Source organism: Corvus hawaiiensis, chromosome 1, assembly GCF_020740725.1.
Source record: "Corvus hawaiiensis isolate bCorHaw1 chromosome 1, bCorHaw1.pri.cur, whole genome shotgun sequence".
NCBI lineage: Eukaryota > Metazoa > Chordata > Aves > Passeriformes > Corvidae > Corvus > Corvus hawaiiensis.
In genome coordinates, this window is record NC_063213.1 from 72940807 (window position 1) to 72963657 (window position 22851).

Consider the following 22851-nt stretch of genomic DNA (forward strand, 5'->3'; position numbering starts at 1 on the left):
GGCAGACAGCCTGAAGGAAATGAAACTTTATGCAAAACAAAGGTAAATCACGACCAGCAATGAAAGAAAACAGAGGAAATAAAAGATGCTAATAATTTAATGGCATGTTTGGATGCATCTGCTTGTATAGCCATTTTTTTTCTTTTGAGCTCAGAGGACATTACAGAAAACAAGGCATTTAAAGGTGCTATGAAAAATACAAGTTCTTACTCCCTCTGCCGTACCAGCGATCTACTGCAGGGTTGTCCTGCCCTGCAGGTGGTTGATGTTAATTAGGTAGAGCTCCCTAGTTTCATGGACAAGGCTCAGGACAGGCTGTTTCTTTCAATCACCTGGTGCCCTCTGATGGACAGAGAAACCCGACTTCAGTGCCAGGCAGCAGTCCTGTTTCCTTTTCCCATTTTGTGAAGCTCGTGACAATAGCTCTGAACAGAACATACAGAAATTTCAAAGGTGGTGGTGTCAGTCCTGAGTTTCACAATTCACATACTTGTTACTCTGTTTTGGAAAGGATTGTAACCCAGAGAGGGTGGGGGAGGCTGCAAAAATGACTGTTATATCTGATTAGCAATCAACTCTGATTTTTTCCATTTTAATTGTATTGTGTAAATAACCAGCATGTGTTACTTAGGTTATGGTGAACTTTAAAATGCCTTTTTCAGGATTAACCACAATGAGCGTTTAGAATTTCTGGGAGATGCTGTGGTGGAGTTCTTAACAAGGTAAATGGGGAATTCTTCAACAATTCTCACCTTTGTATGTTATTATTATCATGTTGTGTTTATTGAACTTTTCAGTGTCTACTTTGACGGTGTATGTTTGCAGTCCTGCCTGATACTTAGACCTGCACACCTGCCCACAACTCTCTTGAAAATTTTTTCAGTGATGATGATAAAACAAGAAAGATTACAAAATAAAAAGCTAGAATTTCTGTTTCGTGAAGTGCTATTTTAAATTGATTTGGGTTAGAGATTATTCAGCTACAGACAAGTTGAACTTTGTACTCTTTTTTTAAAGGAGAGATATTTTTCTTAGCATGCCATTTTGTTTCCATGGGTTCTTTCTCTCTAGTTGCAAGGGAGAAGCATTTATGGGTACTGTTGAATGTGTTGCAGTTCTTCTATTTCCAGTTATTAGGGCTGTAGCTTTCCTAACAGCTTAAATAGTTAAGCACAAATGTAATTTACTCAAAAGTAATCAAAAAACCCCATGCTTCATCAAAAATTGCTCATGTTCTGGCCTGAGTATTCTGAAATCAGTGAGCAATACAGGCATATAATTAGGTATCTCTGTTGTTCTACTTACCTGAGTAGTAGAGGCAAACAGGTTGCACAATATAAAGATTATAATCTATTTTCAGCTGCTTTGTTCTACTGTTTTTAAAAGTATGTTTGTTTACTGTTAATTTGATCTTTAAGCCAGTTTGTTATATGAACAACAAAACTGACTTTATATCTCTGTTCTCTACTAGCCATTAGCTATGTGATATTAAAAACTATTAGCCTATAAAGGTCTCCGCTGCCCTTAAAACTCATGGCCTTTTCTCTCATACAACAGTACAGGCTGATAAGATGGAAGATCTGATGATTAAAATGTCTTGCATTTTTCATTGTCATTGTTCATCAGCCATCAGTTCACTTTCTGAGCTAACTTTTGTCTCAATTCAGAAAAAAAATGAGCTCCATTTCTGTTCAATAGAGCATGTAAGCACCTATTTAAGTCTGATTTTTTTTTATCCTCTCTTAACTTCAGGTGTCTGCTGTTGTGAATTATGATGCTTGATTAGATTGCCTCTAAGTTTTATAGCAGTTTTTGTCCTTAAATAATCTTGCATCCGTTTGCATTTTCCTCCCTGTATGCTGGGTTAATAAAGTATTATAATAATTAGTGCCAGAGAGTGCCTTAATTGTGGAATGTTAAAAACCCTCTCTGTGTTAACTTTTTTCAACATGAGTTAGATATGAAGGTATCCAAAATTATTTATTCATTAGTCAGATCTTGATTGGATCAGTGAATTACTTGTTTTGTTTTGTTTCTCTTTTATGAAGTACATTGCTAGCATGATGACAAATACCATTAAAGGCTGTTAAAGCCTGTGATTTTTACTTTTTTTTTTTTGTGGTTTGTGGTATAATGACTTCACACATTTGATAAATAGAGGCTGTTGAGTTCTGTTCTGTTCTTTGTTTTCATTAGCGTCTGTTAAAGTACTTTAAGAAACTTGTATAAACAGATGGATATCCTGTTGGCAGCTGCATGACATGAAAGCACTGTGTACCTGCAGCACGGAGTTTCTCAAGGCTGAGGCTTCCCCTGTGCTTTATTCCTCAGCATCCTCTAGGTGTCAGCTGTGCTGAACCTTGTGCTGGTGATAGACAGAAGCCTGAGATGAGGGAGCTGTGGCAGGGATTTAGACATTATGTGCTGCCCAGTAGAGAAACAGCACTCTTCCTCCTCTGCTGCCAGTGTTGGATAGGATTGGGCACTGTTTGAATTGTTTGTATATTTACCTTACTTCAAGCTGAGTTCCACTTTGGCAAGGGACCCATATTACCCACTAGGGTCTGAGGGAAAGGCACAGCTCTCTAGAGGTGCATGTGGTTCATCTTTAATCAAATGCTGACAGCATCTGATTCACTTTTTGTTTTGCCAGTGTCCACTTATACTACCTGTTTCCCACTCTGGAGGAAGGAGGATTAGCTACGTACCGCACTGCCATCGTACAGAACCAACACCTGGCCATGCTGGCTAAGGTACAGCTCTGTATGTGTCTGTGTTTGACATCCATGGGTAGAGTACTATGAGTGTCTGGACTGCTTCTTGAGGGGGCTGCTTGCTTTGAACATCAGTTTCTTTGCTGTGTTTTCTGTTCAAGATTTGGGATGCAGGAACCCTTTTCAGTTTGAAAGTAGATTTTAAAGATAAAGGAGAATTCAGTGTTTTCTCTAAAGCATACTTTTGGGAAAAATGATTTTTGCAGGCATAAAAATAAGTTTATAGCCTGTGTTGAGGGTGTGCCTATACTTGCCTTTAATTTGCACAAGTAATGAAGCTGATGGTAGAACTTTAGTGAAGGAAAGGAATCAAACTGGTTGTTTATAAGAGGACTTTCTGATAGAATATCTAGGGAGAACGTGGCAACAGGAAGTAGAAAAAATGGGGGGGGGGGGGGAGGAATTTTATCTGCTCCATAAACTATGCAGTCATTTTCAGGTCCATTGTAGACTGTCAGAGTAGTCAGAAGTATGTTAACCAGGGTTTTGGAGAAGAGTTGTGTTATCTCATAGGAAAAATTGAGATGCCTTAGAATTTTATTTCATTTAGTTCTGTGAATGACAGAGCTTTTTATATTCCTATATATGATACTGGTGAAAGTTGATTAAATCTCTATTCATAAGTAGATAGGTATTGCCTTACTCATTCTTGATTTTGTTACCTTTTTTTTTAAAGAAACAGTCTGAGACTTACTGTAATTGATTATGCTACACATGTGCACTCACTGTCCACTGTGTACTGCTGATAGTTTTCAAGTTGCTCTTTTAATCTCCCCTCTCTGTAATCACACAGTGCCTTAAACAAGCATATCCAATCTTGAGATTTTGGCAAATCTGCAGGATTTCTAACATGTCATCTTTTTGCTCATCTCTGAGGAGAGGCATAGGGTAGGCAGTGAACACAATAATTTTCTTCCACATCTTTCTTTAGTAATTTACATGAATTGATTGAAACATTTCATACTGGGGCTTTGTTTACAGATAAGGTATTGCCTGACATTTGAATTCATGATACTATTTTTAAACCTGCATGAGGAAAGCTCATGCATTCTTCAAGGCTGTTCACAGCCTTTATCATTGTACAAGGACAAATTTAAAAAAATTTTATTGCAATATTTTAAAAACTGTATTTATATTAGATACAACTGTAAATATTAGATATCTGTATATTCCCAATTTTCCAACCTGCCCTTTGTTCCTCTCGTGTCTTATATGATGTTCCTGATTTCATACCCTGCAGTGTCATGTTGCATTCAATTTACTTAATATAATTCTCATCTTCTCAACATCTCTTGAGCTTGGGGAATGCTGTTAATAAATGAGGATCAAATGATGAGTAAAGAAGTTTAAATTTTATATAAAAAAATTAATGTTCTGCTCTAATGTTGACTTTAGCAAGTGCTCACTGTGCATTATAAAGTATGATGGAACATTGTAAGTGGTAATTCACTGTTCTGGAGCAGTGAACAGGCTGCCATTCATTGAAAATGGAAGACTCTTTTTGACAATTGAAACATGTCTAAATCATACACCTCAAACAACTTAGTCTCCAGCTTTACCTCTTAAATCTGGGAGGATGAAGTTGAAAGTTAACAAGAAATTAATCAGTAGAAACTTACACCCAGCTGGGAAGAGCCTGTTCTCATACAAACTTTGCAAGATGCACAAATCTCTTTTTTAAAAATCCCAATAATGGTTTTGTGTCAAAAAGATGAATATGTAAAGAGAATCTAGTAGCTCTTGCCTGCATTTCTATAGCAGAATTATCATATATTATAGAAAATATCTGACTTACTACCTGAGATTCTGACTGGCAAGCAGAACTATAGTTCAGGCAACAGATGAATGTTAATGATGCACTTTTGAAAGGAAGAAAGAAGCTAGGTGGCACTGCAGATTAAAATATTAGCCTTCTCTTGCAGTGCCCAGAGGCACCTGTTGATGGTCTCAGAGGAAAAACCCAGATGTTCAGTGGACTGTGTCTTCCATAGTTCCTATTCCTCACTGTTCTGCTTTAGCTTCTTCTTGTAGGCAAGGTCTTTTTCCTCAGCATTAACTCCCCTCCCTTAGAATGTCCTTTTGATATCTCTGAAGGCTAATCACATGAGGACAAACTACCAGCAAGAGACACAATGCATTGCACTGTCTAGTCAGTATCAGGCTATTTTTCTGTCATGCCTTTGGACCTTCTCTTGAACTCATTCTTAAAACCTACCGGTAATGTTTTGATCTGGCTTCCTTTGACATTTTGGTTTGATAATTCTAGCTTTTTATGGTATAACATTCTAGTTGCTTACCGCTGATAAACATAGGAAATTTTTTAATTTTAGCCTGTGTCTGAACTGAAACTATGGGGAAAAGCTTCATAGTTCCTTCAGACCCAGTAGCTGCATGATAACAGTGTAACTGAACTTTAGTGACTAAACTGGTACTCTTGTACTTCTAAAGCCATGGTTTTATCTCTTTCTACATATTTTGCAGAAGCTGGAACTAGAACGATTCATGCTTTATGCTCATGGTCCAGACCTTTGCAGGGAGTCAGATCTCCGTCATGCCATGGCCAACTGCTTTGAAGCCCTCATAGGTAAAGTGCTTGTATTTGTGTGTGCAGACAGTTATGCTTTGTACAGGTCTGTGTGCCATGTTGACTGTGATGGAAGAGATGCAGGCCTGTTGAGTAGTGCTAGTACAAGCAGGCAATAGTAAAGCTTCTTACATCATCTTTGTCTCTTCCTCTCTCCTGCACATATGCCATGAGTATAAACACAATGAGTGTGTAGTACTAGCATGAAAATCTCATCTTCCATATCCTGGCTCCCACACACTGAAGATTAAGCCATTTCATGTCACTGCAGAACTCCACCTCTCCTCTGCCAGCATGGCCTGATGCCTGCCCCATGTCTGACGGGAGGAGTTCAGTCACCGTGGCGTGGCAGAAGATGAGCAGGTTCACTGCTTCCAGTGGTGCTTGAACAGACCTGCAACCTCAGCCCTGAATTTTAAGCTGCAGCTTTCTTTCTGAGTACACCAGGCACTCCTAGCTGAGGCACCAGACTACTTCCTCTGTGCCCTGCTAGCCTTCTGTGAATTTGCAAAGTAAATACCTTTTACTCTTTGCATTTTTCTTACAAGTAAAAAGCATGGCAATATACCATGGCTGGTGTAATAAAGCTACCCTCTAGCTGAGGGTGAAGGAGAATTGTGTCAAATTTGCTGTTGGCCACTAAGATGCTGATTAGTGACTGGCTGCACTGGTCTATAGGTTTATGTAGCAGAAGAAATCAGGGCCTGACCACAGTTATCAAGCAGGAGGGTAGAAATCTCATTGGTTAAATCTGCACAAGCTCTCTTTTAAATAGTGTATTTTTATGAACCTTTACTTGTTTGAGTACATGAAGCAAGCTTAATCTCACCTGTTTGACTTCATATTCATCCAAATGTACTGTACAAGTTACTAGCTATGGGAATGGTTTAGACCTGATGCAGATCTTTATGTACTATACAAGCTCCTAAAGCATTTTGTCCTGCTTTGAAAAATAGATCATAGTTGGCTTAGATGTCAACAGTTCTGTGCATTCTGCCTTGGGCCAGATTGCATTTCCTCTTATCAAGAAATAAGAGTTTTCTTTTTAACTCTATTTTGCTTTCCATGAGTGCTTTGATCTTTAATTTAAAAATAAAAAGCAAACAGAAGAGGAACACTAGATCTGTATCTGTGTCTTTGTTCGTAGGCTTCAGCTTGTCTTGGATATAGTGATGAGAACTGTTTGGCAAGCACTGAGATTGCTGAGAGAGCAGGCTTCTTGTTTAACCTCCAATACAAAGTTGTTCAGCAAGTTAATTGAGCAATAAGATTTTGTCAGTGCTATAGCTAAAATCTGGGAGCTTGTTACGGGACTATAAAAGTATGTGTGGGGTCTGGAACTCCTACTTGAGGCTCTTTTACGAAGTATTGTGCTTCATCACAAAGTCACTGTGATGAAATTAAAAAACAGAAGTATGAGCAGGCTGCCTAGGACTTGTTTGAAATTCTGTCCTCGCATAACGTTCCTCTGTGAGATCAGTCTTATAAACCCCCAAACTGTTCTCCAAAGAAAGTAGTTGACCTAGTGAGGAATCAAAAGGAAAGGGGAAGGGAAAGGCAAGACAAATCATGTTCTTCCTGTGTGTGGGAACATGCACTCCCTTTCTCTGTGTTCTTGATGTAGCTGTATATTCCAATTGCTTTTATGCTTACAATAACAAGTTTGAGATTTTCAGAAGCCGTTCTGTAAAGCATATTAAAGGATGAAATGTTGAAGTGCCTGTGAAGATACAGAGTATATAGGATACACCCAAAAATACAATACATTAACACAAGTTTTGCAGAGCTTGTTACTGATGGAAATGTGGAGAGGGTTAGTGAGGGCTGTGTGTGCAGTTTAAAAAAAGAAAATACTATAATCTCCAGAAACTGAGACATGCAGAGATGCCGTTTCCAGTTCAGGCAATAAATTACTGTGATACTGGGAAGACCTTGAGCTTTGCAATAGTCTTGACACATCGTTTATATGCAGAGTGTAATCTTGTTGGAAGTATGGAATAAGTGGCAATTATGTGCTGGTTATTGAAATGTAATTCGTGGGTTTCCCTATCTGCAGATGTTGTTGTTGTGGCTTCTCCCCAGCCAGCAGCCAAGCCCCATGCAGCCACTCACTCGCTCCTCCACTAGAGGGATTGGGGAGAGAATTGGAAGAGGAAAAGCTGGAAGAGTCAGGGGTTGAGATAAAGACAGTTTCACAGGGAAAGCAAAAGCTGTGCACGCAAGCAAAGCAAAACAAGAAATCACTTCACTGCTTCCCATGGGCAGGCAGCTGTTCAGCCATCTCCAGGAGAGCTGGGCCCTGTCACACATAACGGTGACTTGGGAAGACATCACCATCACTCCAAACGTCACCCCCTTCCTCCTTCTTACCTGTGATTTATAAACTGAGTATGATGTCATACAGTCTGGAATATCCCTTTGGTCAGTTTGGGTCACCTGTCCCAGCTGTGTCTCCTCCCAACCTCCCAAGCACTCCTAGTCTCCCCACCAGTGTGGCAGTAGGAAAGGCAGAAAAGGCCTTGGCTCTGTGTAAGCCCTGCTCAGGAATAACAAAATCATCTCTGTATGATCAACCCCATGTTCAGCACAAATTGAAAACATAGCCCTGTACTAGTCACTGTGAAGAAAATTAACTCTACCCCTGCTGAAACCAGCACAATTGTATAGTTAGCTCTTTACTGGAAAGTACTTTTGGAAATACATTGCATCTAGGTTAATTTGCTAGTTTAAACTTTGCTCTTTGGATGTATAATTTTCTATCACCGATATAATTATTTCAGGTTTTTCTTTGCATTTTATGGTTGTTGATTTATGTTGGTGTTTAATGTGCTTTAAATTTCTCAAAAAATAGGTGTTGCTACAGAAAGCATGCTTTTAAAAATGAGTGTGTTGGAGATGAAGAAGTCCAAGATCTTTGACTGTCCTGTGCTTAGTAATTTTCTAAGTACTAATTGCATATTGACCTTTGACATATTGGTCCCCTCATGTAGGAGCTGTTTATCTAGAGGGAAGCCTAGAAGAAGCAAAACAATTATTTGGACGTTTGCTCTTCAATGAAAAGGTATTCATGTACTTACATGATTTGATTTCCAGTTCAAAAACAACTTGATATTCTTTCTTTTCCCTTGTTTTACTTAAGGATCACAGATGGACAGAAATACTATACCTGTTGTATGTAGTTCCTGAATTGAACTAGGACAGCAAGCTGAATTAGGACAGCAAGCTGTACTGATTCAGGCAAACACGGTGTTTTCTCAGGTGTGCTGTGGGTTGCTTGGCTTAGGTAGGGAAGGGTGGGTGGCGTGGGAAACCTGACAGCTTCAATTCAAAGTGCTGCTCTGAAAACAGAAATGGTACTGCAGGTCCAGGCATCAGGCTCTGAGGGAATGATGCACATGTAGAGCAACTACTCCTGTTTTATCAGTTAAATCATGCTACTCTAAAAGCTTTAAACATATATTTGGGAATAAAAAGGAGGGCGCTTCATTCAGCATTTACCCAATTGCACAACTGCAGTGTGCAGGAATGGATCAGGCTGTATCTCAGGTGGCTGTTGGTTACAACATGTGCTGTATAAAGGTGAAGGGAAGTACCCACTGCTGAGACAGCACACATGACAGTGGTGAGAGGATGAATTCTGTAGTATTTTCCTTCCTCTGAGTCTCTGAAATAACAAAACTTTTTAGAAATAGAAGTGTTGAAAGCCTATTGTAACTCAGTGTTTATTTGCTGCTCGGTGGCTGTAGTGAAGGAAGCCTTTATGAAACAGAAGAAAATAAGTGGGTTTTTTTTTTTCTTTTTCAGTCCTTGCCTTTGGAGAAGTCAAACTTGCTACTGAGGAGTACTTGCAAATAAAGTTAGTCCTGAGGCTTAAGCAAATCTTTTTATTCTTTAACCACTTACGTGGTTCAAGGATTTTTCCACCTCTTTGACACAAGCTAATTGGGAGAACTACAGGCAGTTTGAACAGCAAAGACACGATTTTAAAAATTAGTTTGCCAGCACTATTGAATTTGCAATAAGCAGAGTCAGCATCTGAAATAGTTGTATTTCAAGTAATGACATTTTATTTAGTACTGTGGAATTTGTTAAATGACTCCCTTGAGCATTAAAAGCATCTCTCAATGTTTGCAGGACCTGCGGGATGTATGGCTTAATTATCCACTACATCCACTCCAAGTAAGTGATCCCTTTCTGTAATAAATTTCACAGTTCTGTTTTATTTTCAGGGATGCTTTTCCATAGGTTTCTATTGTGGTGACATCTCAGAAATTGTGCTAAAGACTAACCAAAGGAATATATGTATGTTTTCCTTTGTGTTTGGTTTGTGATTTGTTTGTTTGGTTTTTTTAAAGAAGTAGTGAGTTTCTGCCTCTCTGAGAATTAGTCATTCACCTTTCCTTGGCTCATGTATGTTATATAACTGTGCCTATACAATAAATCCAATGAGAGGTAACATTTTGACAGCTTCTTGGTCATCTTCTCTAAGCTGGGAGAAAAAGGTGCAAAAACAATCTATGTACATATTTTCTTAACGTGGAATTGGGGCTGAAACCTTAATAGTAGGAAGGCACATTAATTGAATGCCGTAAGAGTTTTGATTTGATTCCGTTTTGATTGTGTGTGTGCATGCCCGTGCAATGGTAGTGTGGTTGTTTCAGTGATTCCAGTAATTTTTAATACCACATAAACATTAAAATTATGAAGGTGTCTGAAGGCTAATGTATACCTCCTGTATCAAAGGATACAAATTCACAAGTTGTCAGTTTATGAGGCTAGAAGTTGGGAGATTGATTTCCCAATCCATTCTCCCTGACTGAATTCTGGGGCAGACGTAGAGCAAGTTGCAGAGCCTCTCTGCACTGTAGCTCCTTGTCTTCAGTGCAAGCAGGAGTGCTTCAAAAACAGCAGTGAGTGCATAACCAAATCTTCAGCAACAAATCAGTGCATGTGAAGAATTTTTACAATCACATCCCTCTAAGTGTAAATACAAAAGGTCTTAATAGGAAGATAAGCTTTTGAGATTCAGCACCAGCTATGCTGCATGGTGGCACAAGCTCCAAAGAAGATTGTTCTTATTCTGAATTTCTTTCTTTTCTCTTACTTTATTTTAACCTTTTCATCTCTGCTTTCACAAAGATGACTTCCACTCTGCTTAGAGATTAGCAACAGTCAGTGTATGAAACTTACAATTTCTTACTACTACCTTAACTTGTGTGATGAAAATTACTCTCTTCCATACCCCAAAACCATCCTAGGTGGTTTTGCCAGTAGGTGAAACACAGGCAGCTCAGGCTGGCCTTTGGGCACAGCTAGCCTGAAAAATGGCATTTTAAAAATTACTAAAAGTCACTGGAACAATATACCAAATGACATCCCAATTAATAAAAAAAATCTCTGAGTAAGATAACAGAGTTACAAACCTTTAGCTCTGTGTATTTGTCAGTAGCCAAGTCTGTAGAAATGGTTCTGAAAAAATAATTAGTGGTCATCTGGATACATATGGACTCTTTAGAAAGAGTCAACAGGTAAAGACTCCTGCCTTACAAACGAATAGGAAATTTCAGGAGACAAAAAAGTATGTGATAATGCAGATGATACTGTCTGCTGGGTTTCCTGAGAGGCTGTTGAAAAGACAGTGAGGAAAGGCTTTTAAAATTTTTGTCTTTTTCTTAATAAGCAGTAAAAAATAAGTAACTCCAGTAAGAACTGTCAGTCCCTACAAGATTTAAAGGAATGGCTGAAATATAAGAAATGGAGGATAGGAGTGAAATGACCACATCTTGCAAGGAATGGTGATCACTGGCAGATTTCCCTCGGGATCTTTGCTAAAGTACAGGCTGTTCTCATTGACAGCCTAGGGAAGAGGATGAGCAGTGAGGTGGCAGTTTGTTGACAATACCAAATTGTTCCAGGTAGCAGGGACAACAGGAGACTGAAGAATTGCATTCTGGTTGTGAGAACACAAGGGTGACTCACTGTGGAGTTTAAAAAAGCAGAAGAAATTCTGTGTAGGTAAATAGAAAGGGCTGTGCACAAGGAAGCAAAAAGCAGTCTCAGCTCTACATGCAGCTGAACTCCAAAATGACGAATACCACGCAAGTGTGGGATTTTGGTGCAAGGGTATTGTAGCTCTATGAAAATGGAACTGAAGGCTCAGTACAGAAAAAAGACAAATTGAATGTAATCAACTAATAGAAAAGGGGCAGACAACAAACCAGAAATTATCTCAATGCCAGTTTAAAAAGCTGTGGCTATTCTTACTTTTCTTTTAGGCATCTTCTTCTGGATAATTCCTCCTCTAAGTCATTGCTATACCAAAGAGATGCTCAGAATGGCTGGAGGAAATGCTTAAGCCATTTCCCAGCTCCACAAAGGCATTTAACAGTGTCACCACATCAAGGACATCAGACAAGAAACTGATAAGAAAAGATACTGACCCAAAGCAATAATTTTAATTTTCTTGTGTTAGTGTGCCCTTTTGAATTTCATATACAAAGTGCTTTTTTTTTATTTTTGATGCTGAAGGAAAGTGGGAGAAATTGATTTGGGTTTTGTCTCATCTTGACATGCTGTCAGTCTGCCAGCCCTATTCCAATAATTTTTGAGTCTGTTGCTCAGTTGCAAACAATATGATAATGTTAGAAAATGCAGAAATGCACAATTGTACATGTTTTGTGAAAGTTTGTATTATATGCTATCCACATCTAGAGACATGTAAGTGATCTGTTTAAATGCCTCAGCTGTTAAAAAAGCATACATCAGAGCTCATCTCTTCTTTGAGTGGTAATTATCCAAGACCAAAAGGCAGAGGAAACTTGGTTTTCTCAGTTCAGCTGTCCACAGAACTTGTTAATTGTATTCTTTGCTCTTGATTTAGAGATGGCTTGCTTTTCTCTGAAAATTTCTGCAGCAGTCTGAGTTGGTCATTACTTGCACTTCATTTTTCTTGCAGCTGCAGGAGTCCAATACTGACAGGCAACTCATTGAGACCTCTCCAGTTCTTCAAAAGCTTACGGAGTTTGAGGAGGCAATTGGAGTCATCTTTACTCATGTTCGGCTTCTAGCACGTGCGTTCACTCTGAGAACAGTGGGCTTTAACCATTTGACTCTGTGAGTACATAGCAAGAGTCCTCATGTAGCTCTGTTGGCTGTCCTGTTAGAGCATTCCAGATTGCCTTGTTTGTAAACAAGCTAGATTACATCTGTTTCCTGGAAGAGAATAGAGCAGCTGTGTTCACAAGCCTGCCTGCCTCGGTATGCCACCTCTGGCAGTAGGAAGTAGCAAATACCTTGGGAAAGACTGTAGAAGGTGTTGGAGACCTATCCTGTTTATTTTGAACTTTCTGCATCACTGATATTTCTACATCACTCCTGAGACAGTAGCAAAACATACCTGGGAGGTACATTTGGGCAGAGAAAAGAAGTAAAATTACACTCTTTGGTCCAAGCACAGCCCTTGTGTTCTGTTGCTTGCAAAGTTGCCAGGCCCTATTTTCAAGGAAACAGTATTACAGAATATGCCAAGTTGGAAGGGACCCATCAAGATCGTCAAGTCCAACTCCTGACCCTGCACAGGACACCCCAGGAATCACACCATGTTCCTGAGAGTGTTGTCCACACACTTTCTGAACTCAGACAGGCTTGGTGCTGTGACCACTTCCCTGGGGAGCCTTTCCAGTGTTAAACCACCCTCTGGGTGAAAAACTTCTTCCTAATATCTAACCTAAACCTCCCCTGACTCAGCTTCTTGCTGTTTCCTTGAGCCCTTTCTCTGATTATGAAAGTGAAGAGATTGGTACCTGCCTCTCCACTTCCCTCTGCAATGAGGTCTCCCCTCAGTCTCCTCCAGGCTGATCAGACCAAGTAACCTCAGCTGCTCCTTGTACGGTTTCCCCTCCAGACCTTTCACCATCGCCGTTGCCCGCCTTTGGACACTCTCTAAGAGCTTAAAGTCATCTTTATATTGTGACACCCAAAGCTGCCCCCAGGCCTCAAGGCAAGGCCACCCCAGTGCAGAGCAGAGCAGGACAATCCCCTGCCTTGCCCAGCTGGTGATGCTGTGCCTGATGCACCCCCAGGACAGGGCTGCCCCTCCTGGCTGCCAGGGCACTGCTGACCCATGTTCAGCTTGCCATCAACCAGGACCTCCAGGTCCATTTCCACAGTGCTTCTCTCCAGCCTCTCATTCCCCACTCTGTACACACAACCTGGGTTGCCTTGTCCCGGATAGAGAATCTGGCACTTGCCCTTGTTAAACTTCGTATCAGTGGTTACCCTCTCCAGGATCTTGTATGAGTTTAAACCCTGATCCTTTTCTTTCTTGTGAATGGGCAGACATTTTCCTCTATTGAAGTCCTTGTGTTCATTAGCTCACTTTCTTAAAACAAGTTTGAGATTTGTCCCATTACAGATGTGATGTCAACTGCTCTTCTTCATTTAGTCTGTGATCTGTGATCTAATGATTGCATTTATTTGTAGCTATCCCGATTTGCTTTTTGCCTGTAAGTTGGTGTTACTACAGTAATGAGCTGTGTTTTCATCTCACCTGATTAACACTGAAAAATTGTCTTAAATGTGTTTGGAAATGAGCAAGGCTCACTTTCAGATCACTCTTCCTTTTAATTTGTGTGTGCATGCTGGTTTTGGTTTTTTCCTCACTGAGTGCTTATTGATTTTGCTGCATTGATGTCTCATTTTTCAGAGGCCACAACCAGAGGATGGAATTCCTAGGTGACTCCATAATGCAGTTGGTAGCCACAGAGTATTTATTCATACATTTCCCCGATCATCATGAGGGGCACTTAACGGTGAGACTGCCATCAATCATATTCTCCATAAGGGCAAGAGTGGGATGGAGACTGAAATTATCGGAACAGCTAGTGAATTATTCTGAGTTTGATTAATAAAAGAAGCCTCAGCAACCACTGCTCTTAATAAGGCTTTGTTAATTTTAAGTCATGAGCACTGCAATGAATAGAAAATGGTGATTTATGAGCCCACTGCAATAATTTCTGTTCAGTCTGTGAAAAGGATCAAAATTTTAAAGATGTCAGCGATGAAATGGAGGGCTAAGACTAGTTCTTGTTTAAAGATGGGTGTCTTAATTTATTTAAATAGATGTATCACGTGACTTTTTTTTATTCCTGACTTCTAGTCTGTTGAACTTGCATACAGGCAGAGTTATACATACTGATAAAAAGTTTTTACAATTTATTCTGTTCTGGTTTTCCTCTTGTCTTCTATCTGGAGCTCCTATGGTAGCTTTTGAATTTAGCTTTACTGTAGTTATAGTCATCTCTTAATTGCTGTAGCCCTTTAGCCTCTCTTACCTGGACTTTGCACAACTCAATTTGGGGATCTTTCACCAATTTACAGTAGTTTAAACACAGCATGGTAGTATATGTAGTTTTTTCCTGATTGATTCATTTATTCCTGCATCTGGACAGTTGTGGCTTTGTTTGCAAGTAACAAATTTTCTTGGGCTTACTAAATTGTTTTAGTTTACTTGAACAACGAAGCAATACGTGTATCAGGAATGTGAGTCGAGTTTTCTAGTTAAAGTTAGGAAGCAGCCTAATTTTAGAGTGGTTTCCTCAGATTAATAAAGGGATGGCAATGCTAAGTCTGTAGCAGGCAATGTGTTATCAAGAACATGATTCTTAAAACTTTTGGGTTAAAGCTTTTTACAAGAAAAAAAAGTACATGCTGTGACTAAAAGTAACTTGAATTTTTCTTCACCATTTCTTAAGTCTCAGTTGCATTTGTATGGATTCTTCTGCACAATTCAGGAGACAGGAGATAAAGCCTGGTGGGGTTTTTTTGCTTTCTACATGACTTCTAAGAATGTAGCCATCCATGGTGTTAAAAGATAACTCTTGCAAGAACTGTTTGGCCAGGAGGATATGAAATGTTGCTGTTAATGGGTATAAATACTCAGAACAATGATTAGAATGTCTTTGTGGTGCTTAATGTAATGATTAGTGAGTTGGAAAGTACTAGTTGCACACTTCAGTTTTCAGGCAAAACTGCAAAGCTCGAGTGGAGTGGATGCTGAAAACATTTAAAGGTACGAAGAAGTAGGCAATGCCCAAAATAAAATTTGGACTCTGGAGATGTACATGTAGAGAAAAAAAAATTATCTTAAAATGTTTTTAAATTTGAGGACAAATGAAATGAGACATGTGAGAAAGGAGACTGATAAAGTGGAATCTGAAGAGAAACAGCAAAAACACTAAGCTCTGTCTCATGTCATCTGGGAACATACTTAAATTTGAAGTAATAGTAGAACATCAACTAAATGGTGTCTGGTGTGTTGAGGGCAATTTTGGTCAAGGATTCCACTTGACTGGCAAGGCAGTGGCTTCCCAGTGTGGAGTGATTGCTTGTGGAGAGATGTCTGCAAATTAACTGTATTTAAGAAAAAGAAAGGAGCACATAGTCTCATCTACATACTTGGAGATAGATAAATAATGTTCCAAAAAGGAAATTGACATTTTGTTGGATGTTAGAAGATACGGCTTCTCCAGTACCGGATTATGGATACATTCTTCTGGTACAGTCATGAGTAGTAGTATGTTGGGTGAAGATGGAAGAATCAGAAGAAAAACTGCTTTGTAATTAGAGTCAAGCTCCAGTTGAGCATATCATGTGTCACAGCGTCTGCAGTGATGCAGGCTGTGTGTTACCAGAGTAGAGACTAACTCTAAAAAAGCTGCTGGAAAGGCACAGGGGCTGTGTCTTCTCTGTATCATTAATGGGAACTTAATTTCTTGCCAGATCACACTTGTAGAGAGCAAGTTGATAACCACAGTGCTAAAAGGATAGCTGGGGTTTTTTTTTCCATCTGTAATTCACTGGGTGGTGTATATGTTGCTCTTTGTTTTATGATACTACTAATCCTGATTATGGATCCCATCAAAATAAATGGTCTGCAAACACAACAGAAGAAATCCTCCTTCTTCCATTACAAGGAGCAGATTTTTGTCATGGGACACTGCAGTTCTGTCTCATAGGTCACATATTAGGGTACTGTACTTAGGGTACTTAGGATATTGTTGGGGAAAGTATAGTTTATTTATCTTAAGGACTTCAAAGAATTTTGAAAAGGAACAAGTAGAAAATGGGTTTAGGCAAAGGTTATGGAGGGGAGGCAGGTAATAATGCTATCTGCAGTCTGCCTAGTTTATGAAGATCAGGTTGTGAGTATCTGCTTCATGCATCTTTGACAAACAAATTATGAACATACTGTTCTTTATTTATCTGTTGTGAGAGATGAAGTATCAAGTGCAGCAAATAAATCTTGATTTTTCATAAGCTCAGTTGACATGCTGGGGCCATGTAGCATATAACTTGGATCTAATAAGCTGAGCAGATGTGATATGGAAGACAAAGAGAGAAGAAAATGTGTGTGCAGCGTCTCAACTCTAGATTGCACATAAACAGGGGAAAAAAGAGACATTCTTTACTTCTCACTCTTACCTCCTATAGTAGCTCTAACTTCTTTAATGCTGTTCCATTTAAAGCAAAAACGCAAACAGGAAAAAAGCTGACCTTGCCAAAGGTTCAGAAATTCCCCCTAGAATTCCAAATACTCCTTTAAGCTGTGTGGGATTATATCTTTGGTAGAGCTCTATGTTTTAGTAATATGCCTGGAGCCAAGGTTAAGTATTTTGGGGGACACACTGTCATATAAGGAACATGTTAGGGCAGATCCTTGTCGGGGATGCATTGGCTCAGCTGTGCTGCCTTCTAGCAGAGCACATAGTACATACAGGCTGTCCTACTGAGTATTTTTTTCTCTGGCCAAAGGAATGGAGCAGCTTCCTCATCTGCTAGCTCTGAAACAATGAATTATCTTGATTCAATGTATATTTGTTTTAGTCACCACCTATTTATTTATTATTTGGTGGATACTGGGGACTGTTCCATAGACTCCAGGATATGGTTTATTTATACTTTACATGGGAAAATATATGCACCTGTGTATTACTTAAACGAGAAAACTGCAGACTAGCTGAGAAAGTACAAGACTCGTGAAGAGATGGTACGTTCTGGCAAAGAAGCTACAAACCAGCATTTTACATGCATGACACATATATTCAGAAGTAATGTGTCCATAGAATAAGTAAAGACTGGTGAGAAGAATTGAAACAAAAAGAAAAATCACCAGAAGAAAGAATGACAGAGTGTGTGTTTATATAAATCACTTCAGATGTCCTGAAACAAAATGTCAGTAAACTGAGAGAAGTGAGAAACCTCAAGGATAAAAGTAATTTTTCTCCCCAGCTCTCCTACAGTTTGTAGTTTGTTATTGATAATTGTTACTATGGAATGGAACTTCTTTCTTTTGCAGCTGTTGAGAAGTTCTTTGGTGAACAACAGGACACAGGCCAAGGTGGCAGAAGAGCTGGGTATGCAAGAGTTTGCCATCACTAATGACAAGACTAAAAGACCTGTAACTCTTCGAACTAAGACTTTGGCTGATCTCTTGGAATGTGAGTTAATTTGGTTATAATAACTTAGTACTTAATGACTTCCTTTTCCTTGGGGCTTGTTTAAGAAAGCCATTAGAAATCCCCTAAATCACTATTAAAAATGTATGTTCAGGTTTCTAAATGAATTATGCCTATACCTCTGAAAAGCCAGGTTTTTGAAGACTAGCCTAGATTTTTGAAGTTTGTATGAAAGCATGAAGGAGGCATAATTGCAGATAGAAAGTTGAAGGCTTGGAAATTGAGGGGTCATGATGACCAGGTCAAAAGCATGTCTTCAAAGTTAAAGCTTATACTCTGAGTTGAGCTATCTAACAGCAGTTTCAGTATTTAATTAATATGTTCTTGACACTGTTGGAAGACAGAGTAGTTCCTTCAGCAGGTGAATATTTCTGTGGGTAATTTGTCTGCATTTTGGGAGGCTTTAAAATGGTCACTCCAGAAGAGGGAAGGCTACATGGAAATGAAATTATTTTTAGTCCATTTTTGGAAGTTTGTGCTACCTTCTTTCCAAAGAAAGTGGAAACAGTGATAAATATTCTGCAGAAAAGTTTATCCCTATCTTGTGTATTTTGATGTATTTTGCAAGCCATTCTGACCACTGGGGTTTTGCAAAATCCTGTAAGCAAATGGAAATAGCACACAAACAGGAGTGATTTATATCTAAATTATTTTATGATACCCAGTAGTGATTTATCTGTAAGTATTCATGGTCTCCTGGTTAAAATGTGAGATTAGGAGCAGAGTGTTTTTTCTAGCACCTGAAATGACTGGGTGGATTTGGGTAAATCACTTAATCTCTTGGTCAACTTGATTTTTTTTCTCCTGAGTATGCAGGATAATACCCTCACCAGATCACTGCTCTGAAATGTAATCGAATATGGCTTTAAAGTACTCAGAGATACTTGTTTCTAGAAGTGCAAGCCAATAATGTTCTCCTTGGATGAGTGACAGTACCTTTTTTCCCCCACAGCCTTTATTGCTGCCCTGTACATTGATAAAGATTTGGAATACGTTCACACGTTCATGAATGTTTGCTTTTTTCCACGGCTAAAGGTAAGATCAGTCAGTTTCCTACTTTCCTGGCACTGTGTTTTAACATATTGTTGCATTTGAGACTCTTACTGCAATCTCTCAATCATAAAAGCATCTTTGTGGACTTCCTACAGGAGTTTATTTTAAATCAAGATTGGAATGATCCTAAATCTCAGCTTCAGCAGTGCTGCTTGACTCTCAGGACAGAAGGAAAAGAGCCGGACATTCCTCTTTACAAGTAAGAACAGGCATGTTACAGATACCAGCTAATTATAAATCTTCCTGGTACATGGAGCCAGATGTGATCACTCACCCTACGTTTTTCCCATCCTTTGTTTTTATTGTCGTTATCCAAGCCCTCTAGTCTCTCTTTGTCTGAAGTTGGAAAATACTGAAACCAGTGTTTTGTAAGGCTTAGGTGTTTTAAGCCATTACAAGGAAGAGTAAATAAGCGTTTTACCTTTGTAAGGGAAAAATACAGGTTTTATTTTGGAGTGGAGTATTTAATTGGCGTAATTTTATATTTGTTTTTCTTTTAATGTAAGGAATGGCAGTATTAAATGAAATGAGTTAAACAAATAGCTGTTTTTTTATGAGATCAAGATATCTCCATTCTATTCTTAGTAACAGATGGAGTTTCTTGACATTATTATGCGAACATAAAAGTCCCTTGTGTTACACCACCCAATTGTAGGCACTGTTTCTCATGCACAGTCAGGCACTGAAGGGCAGCACAAGTTTTGGACATTTTTATTGTGCAGTTCAGCTCACAAATGTTCCCCTTTACAATGACAAATAGCTCAGGGCAGTGAACCTTTTAACTTGTACACCTCAGTTGGATACCTGAAGTTGGATGGATAGATTTCCCTTTTCGCTTTCAGTTGCTAAATAGTGTAGTAGGTGCTTCAAAGAGATAATAAATAATAAACCTTAAGCTGTATATTGCATCTATATCCATTCAGTAATGTAGGAAAGGGTGCAATGTTAGCCCCCAAAAGAGGAGATAAAGCTGTGAAAGTTCAAGGCTTGTGTTGTTGGGATTATTATATCAAAAAGGTATGAAGAATGAAAGTGTCAGTGTGTTTGTCATGGGTACTGATGTAAGGTTTCCAATGCAGTGTAGCAGCTCAGTGACAGAGACACACATTGCATTCCAGAAGTGCCATCCCTTTAACACTGCAGCCGGTGCTCTGCAGGTCTAACTCCTCTGTGTCTCTGTGTGAAGGTTGAGTGAGGGGGATGAACACAATAAAAACAATTCCTCATTTTTGTAAAAACCACTTAGTATCAAGTAGCAAATGTTTGTTTTGTTTTGCTGTGATGATAAATTGATTTTTATAGTACAGCTCAGACCTAGTAATACACTGTTATCTTCGTATTATCTTGTTAAATTCCTTTTCTTGGGGTTATCTATTTCAGTGCAGTCAGTACTATTGCTTTTAAATTTAGGGTGGGTTTTATTTGCTCTTGTCACAGTGCACAGAGGGAGTACTTTAGTTAGATACTTTAAAAATTGATGTGAAATTCGTGCTCCTTCTAAAAAGAAACAAGGTAGCAGACATAACTTGATCTGAAAGTGGGGAGAGATTTGGGATAGCTGTAAGAAACTGCAAAAGAAGCAATTCCTTGCACATCTAGGGAATTACTTTTTCCCTTTTAGATGGTTGTTGATGTATGTCCTAGACTTTAGGTCAAATGGAAAGTTTGTTTTGTGACAAACTAACTTTTCAAAGCTGATGGAAAATTTCTTTGTACTGTGATAATTCAGTGTAGAGAACTACTGTGTCTAATACAATGTCCTTATGAAACCTTGCTACCTGCAAAACTCTCAGGGACTAAACTTTCAATGCACACATAATTGTATGGGTGTATTTATTTGCAATTGCACAGCTATGCATAATTTATTACTTTATTACAAGTGTTTTCACAGTGTTTGAACACTTCATGTTATAGGTTGCATTTTTGCTTATAGGTTAAATAAAGTTTTAATTTTCATGTGGTGCTCCTGAGTGAGCCTGGAGGAATAAATGTGGTCGATAAAAATACTGTTCTGGTAATCTCTGGGTTAATGTGGTCTATACAGACCCTTCAACCCTTTCTCTATGTTTTGCATTAATTGCACTATATGTATTGACCAGACTGAAAGCTTGGTGATCTATGTGCAACAAACAGATTCTGTGTTTTAATGCTCCCTGCCTGAATAAAATATTTCTTCTTTCAGGACCTTGCAGACAGTGGGACCTTCTCATGCCAGGACATACACAGTAGCTGTTTACTTCAAAGGGGAAAGAATAGGATGTGGTAAAGGGCCAAGGTACAGTAAAAAATTAATCACATGGTGTAAGAGTGTGGTGGTGTCCAAAATGACTAGACATGGAGATAGACAGCTGTATGGCTTGCCTTAGAAAAGGAAAACTGTAGAGCCTTCTTCAAACTTTTCTGCTTTAGGAATACTTGAAGGGTTCAATGTCAGCATAATTTTGGATCTTAAGGTTTTTTTGGGGACCTTGCCTTCAAGGTGGCTAGCTATTTGTGACCCTCAGACTAGAAAATGCAGAACAGCTTCCAGGAAATAGTGTCTTTATTTTGGGATTTGCTCCTGGATTACTGTGCAATTTACACTGGCAAGTTGAGTGCCACACTGTTAGGGATTTTTTTTTCTGAGGTTACTTCGTCTAGGCATTTTGGAATGGTTCTAAGGGTTCAAAGACTTCAGCTATGAGCCCCAAAAGCCTCATTTTATGCTACCAAATCTGGTGGTGGTTATAAAAATATTGCTTTTTTAGCATTCACATATCTGTGATTTTGTTCCTTTTTTTCTCTCAAGTAAAAGCCAATGCTTTAGTGAAGAATGGACTGGAATATTTTGTTATTGATCTAAGTTAAAAAATATTCTACTGGAGCTGTAGTACTATTGCTCACATATTTATGGAAAGGCTGATATATCATGCACTCTGGGAATTACTAGCTGCTGGTTATCCAAAAAGTTTCATTACGAAAGACTAACTAGTGCTCCACTTTGTCAGAAACTTTAGTTTATTCTATTTAGTTTAGATCTCATGTAACATGTTCTTGTTTGGCTTTCACAGTATTCAGCAAGCAGAAATGGGAGCTGCAATGGACGCACTTGAAAAATGTAAGATATTTGGGCAACAGAGAATTCGTACTTTATTTCCTTGTACTTTAGTGAGGCAAGGTGCAGGTTTTGTGGGGGATAAGTTCTGAGCAGAACACATATGCTAAGTGCTGTCAGCTTCTAAGCAGCAGGTTTTCCTCTTAGTAGCTTCAAGACTCTTTTTTAGCAGTTGAAGTTAATATGATCCGAACAGGTATTTGTTAAAGGGAGTTGATCAGCTACAGAGGATGCAACTTCCAGGGAACCCTGTGCAATAAAATTTCATTGAGGTTTTCCATGCTTAAGTATGCAGTGGGGTGAGACTGATGCTCTGGTTGTCTCACCCTTTAATTGAGGAGAGGAGCAAAATGCGACCTTAGAAAATAAAATTTGATCTTAGATTACCAGTGGACTAGGTTAAAATCTAATAAACAGATCCCCAACAATTTAAATAGATATTTATCTGTCAAGAAGGGCTAATATCAGCTGCAGATCCAGGGATCTGTGTATACATCTCTCTAAATTATGTGCTACATGGCCAGCATGGGAGCTGTCCTTCATTGAAATGTAGTCTCAGATAAGAATGATTGTGGGCAAGCTTCTTATATGAAATAACTTTGGTCAGTTGGGTTAAAGTGCCAGGTGTGGGTGACCTGTAAGCAAACAGATTACAAGCATTTTGTGCAGCAGAAATTCTCTGTTGAGAAGAACATGGAAACTCAATTTTTTGCATTTCATTCAAAGGAAACATATGCAGTTCCTCAGATGTCAAAGGTTTTTTAATGTGTTATCTCTGCATCTGGAAATTCAAGAGCTTAAAAATTTCAGAAGGCAATGAATCTCTGTAGT

General features: G+C 38.9%; 1 protein-coding gene across 2 annotated transcripts in view; it reads left to right on the plus strand.

Annotated features, from left to right (window-relative positions):
- DROSHA (drosha ribonuclease III) overlaps positions 1 to 22851 on the plus strand; it is a 74858-nt gene that overhangs the window by 46553 nt on the left and 5454 nt on the right. For both annotated transcript variants that reach the window (XM_048310989.1, XM_048311000.1), the window contains 12 exons: positions 663 to 722; positions 2654 to 2753; positions 5256 to 5358; positions 8349 to 8419; positions 9493 to 9537; positions 12314 to 12471; positions 14063 to 14168; positions 17714 to 17855; positions 18826 to 18908; positions 19022 to 19125; positions 21109 to 21201; positions 21977 to 22023. In XM_048310989.1, the coding sequence (XP_048166946.1) occupies positions 663 to 722; positions 2654 to 2753; positions 5256 to 5358; positions 8349 to 8419; positions 9493 to 9537; positions 12314 to 12471; positions 14063 to 14168; positions 17714 to 17855; positions 18826 to 18908; positions 19022 to 19125; positions 21109 to 21201; positions 21977 to 22023 (1112 nt within the window). The remainder of the gene's footprint in view (positions 1 to 662; positions 723 to 2653; positions 2754 to 5255; positions 5359 to 8348; positions 8420 to 9492; positions 9538 to 12313; positions 12472 to 14062; positions 14169 to 17713; positions 17856 to 18825; positions 18909 to 19021; positions 19126 to 21108; positions 21202 to 21976; positions 22024 to 22851) is intronic.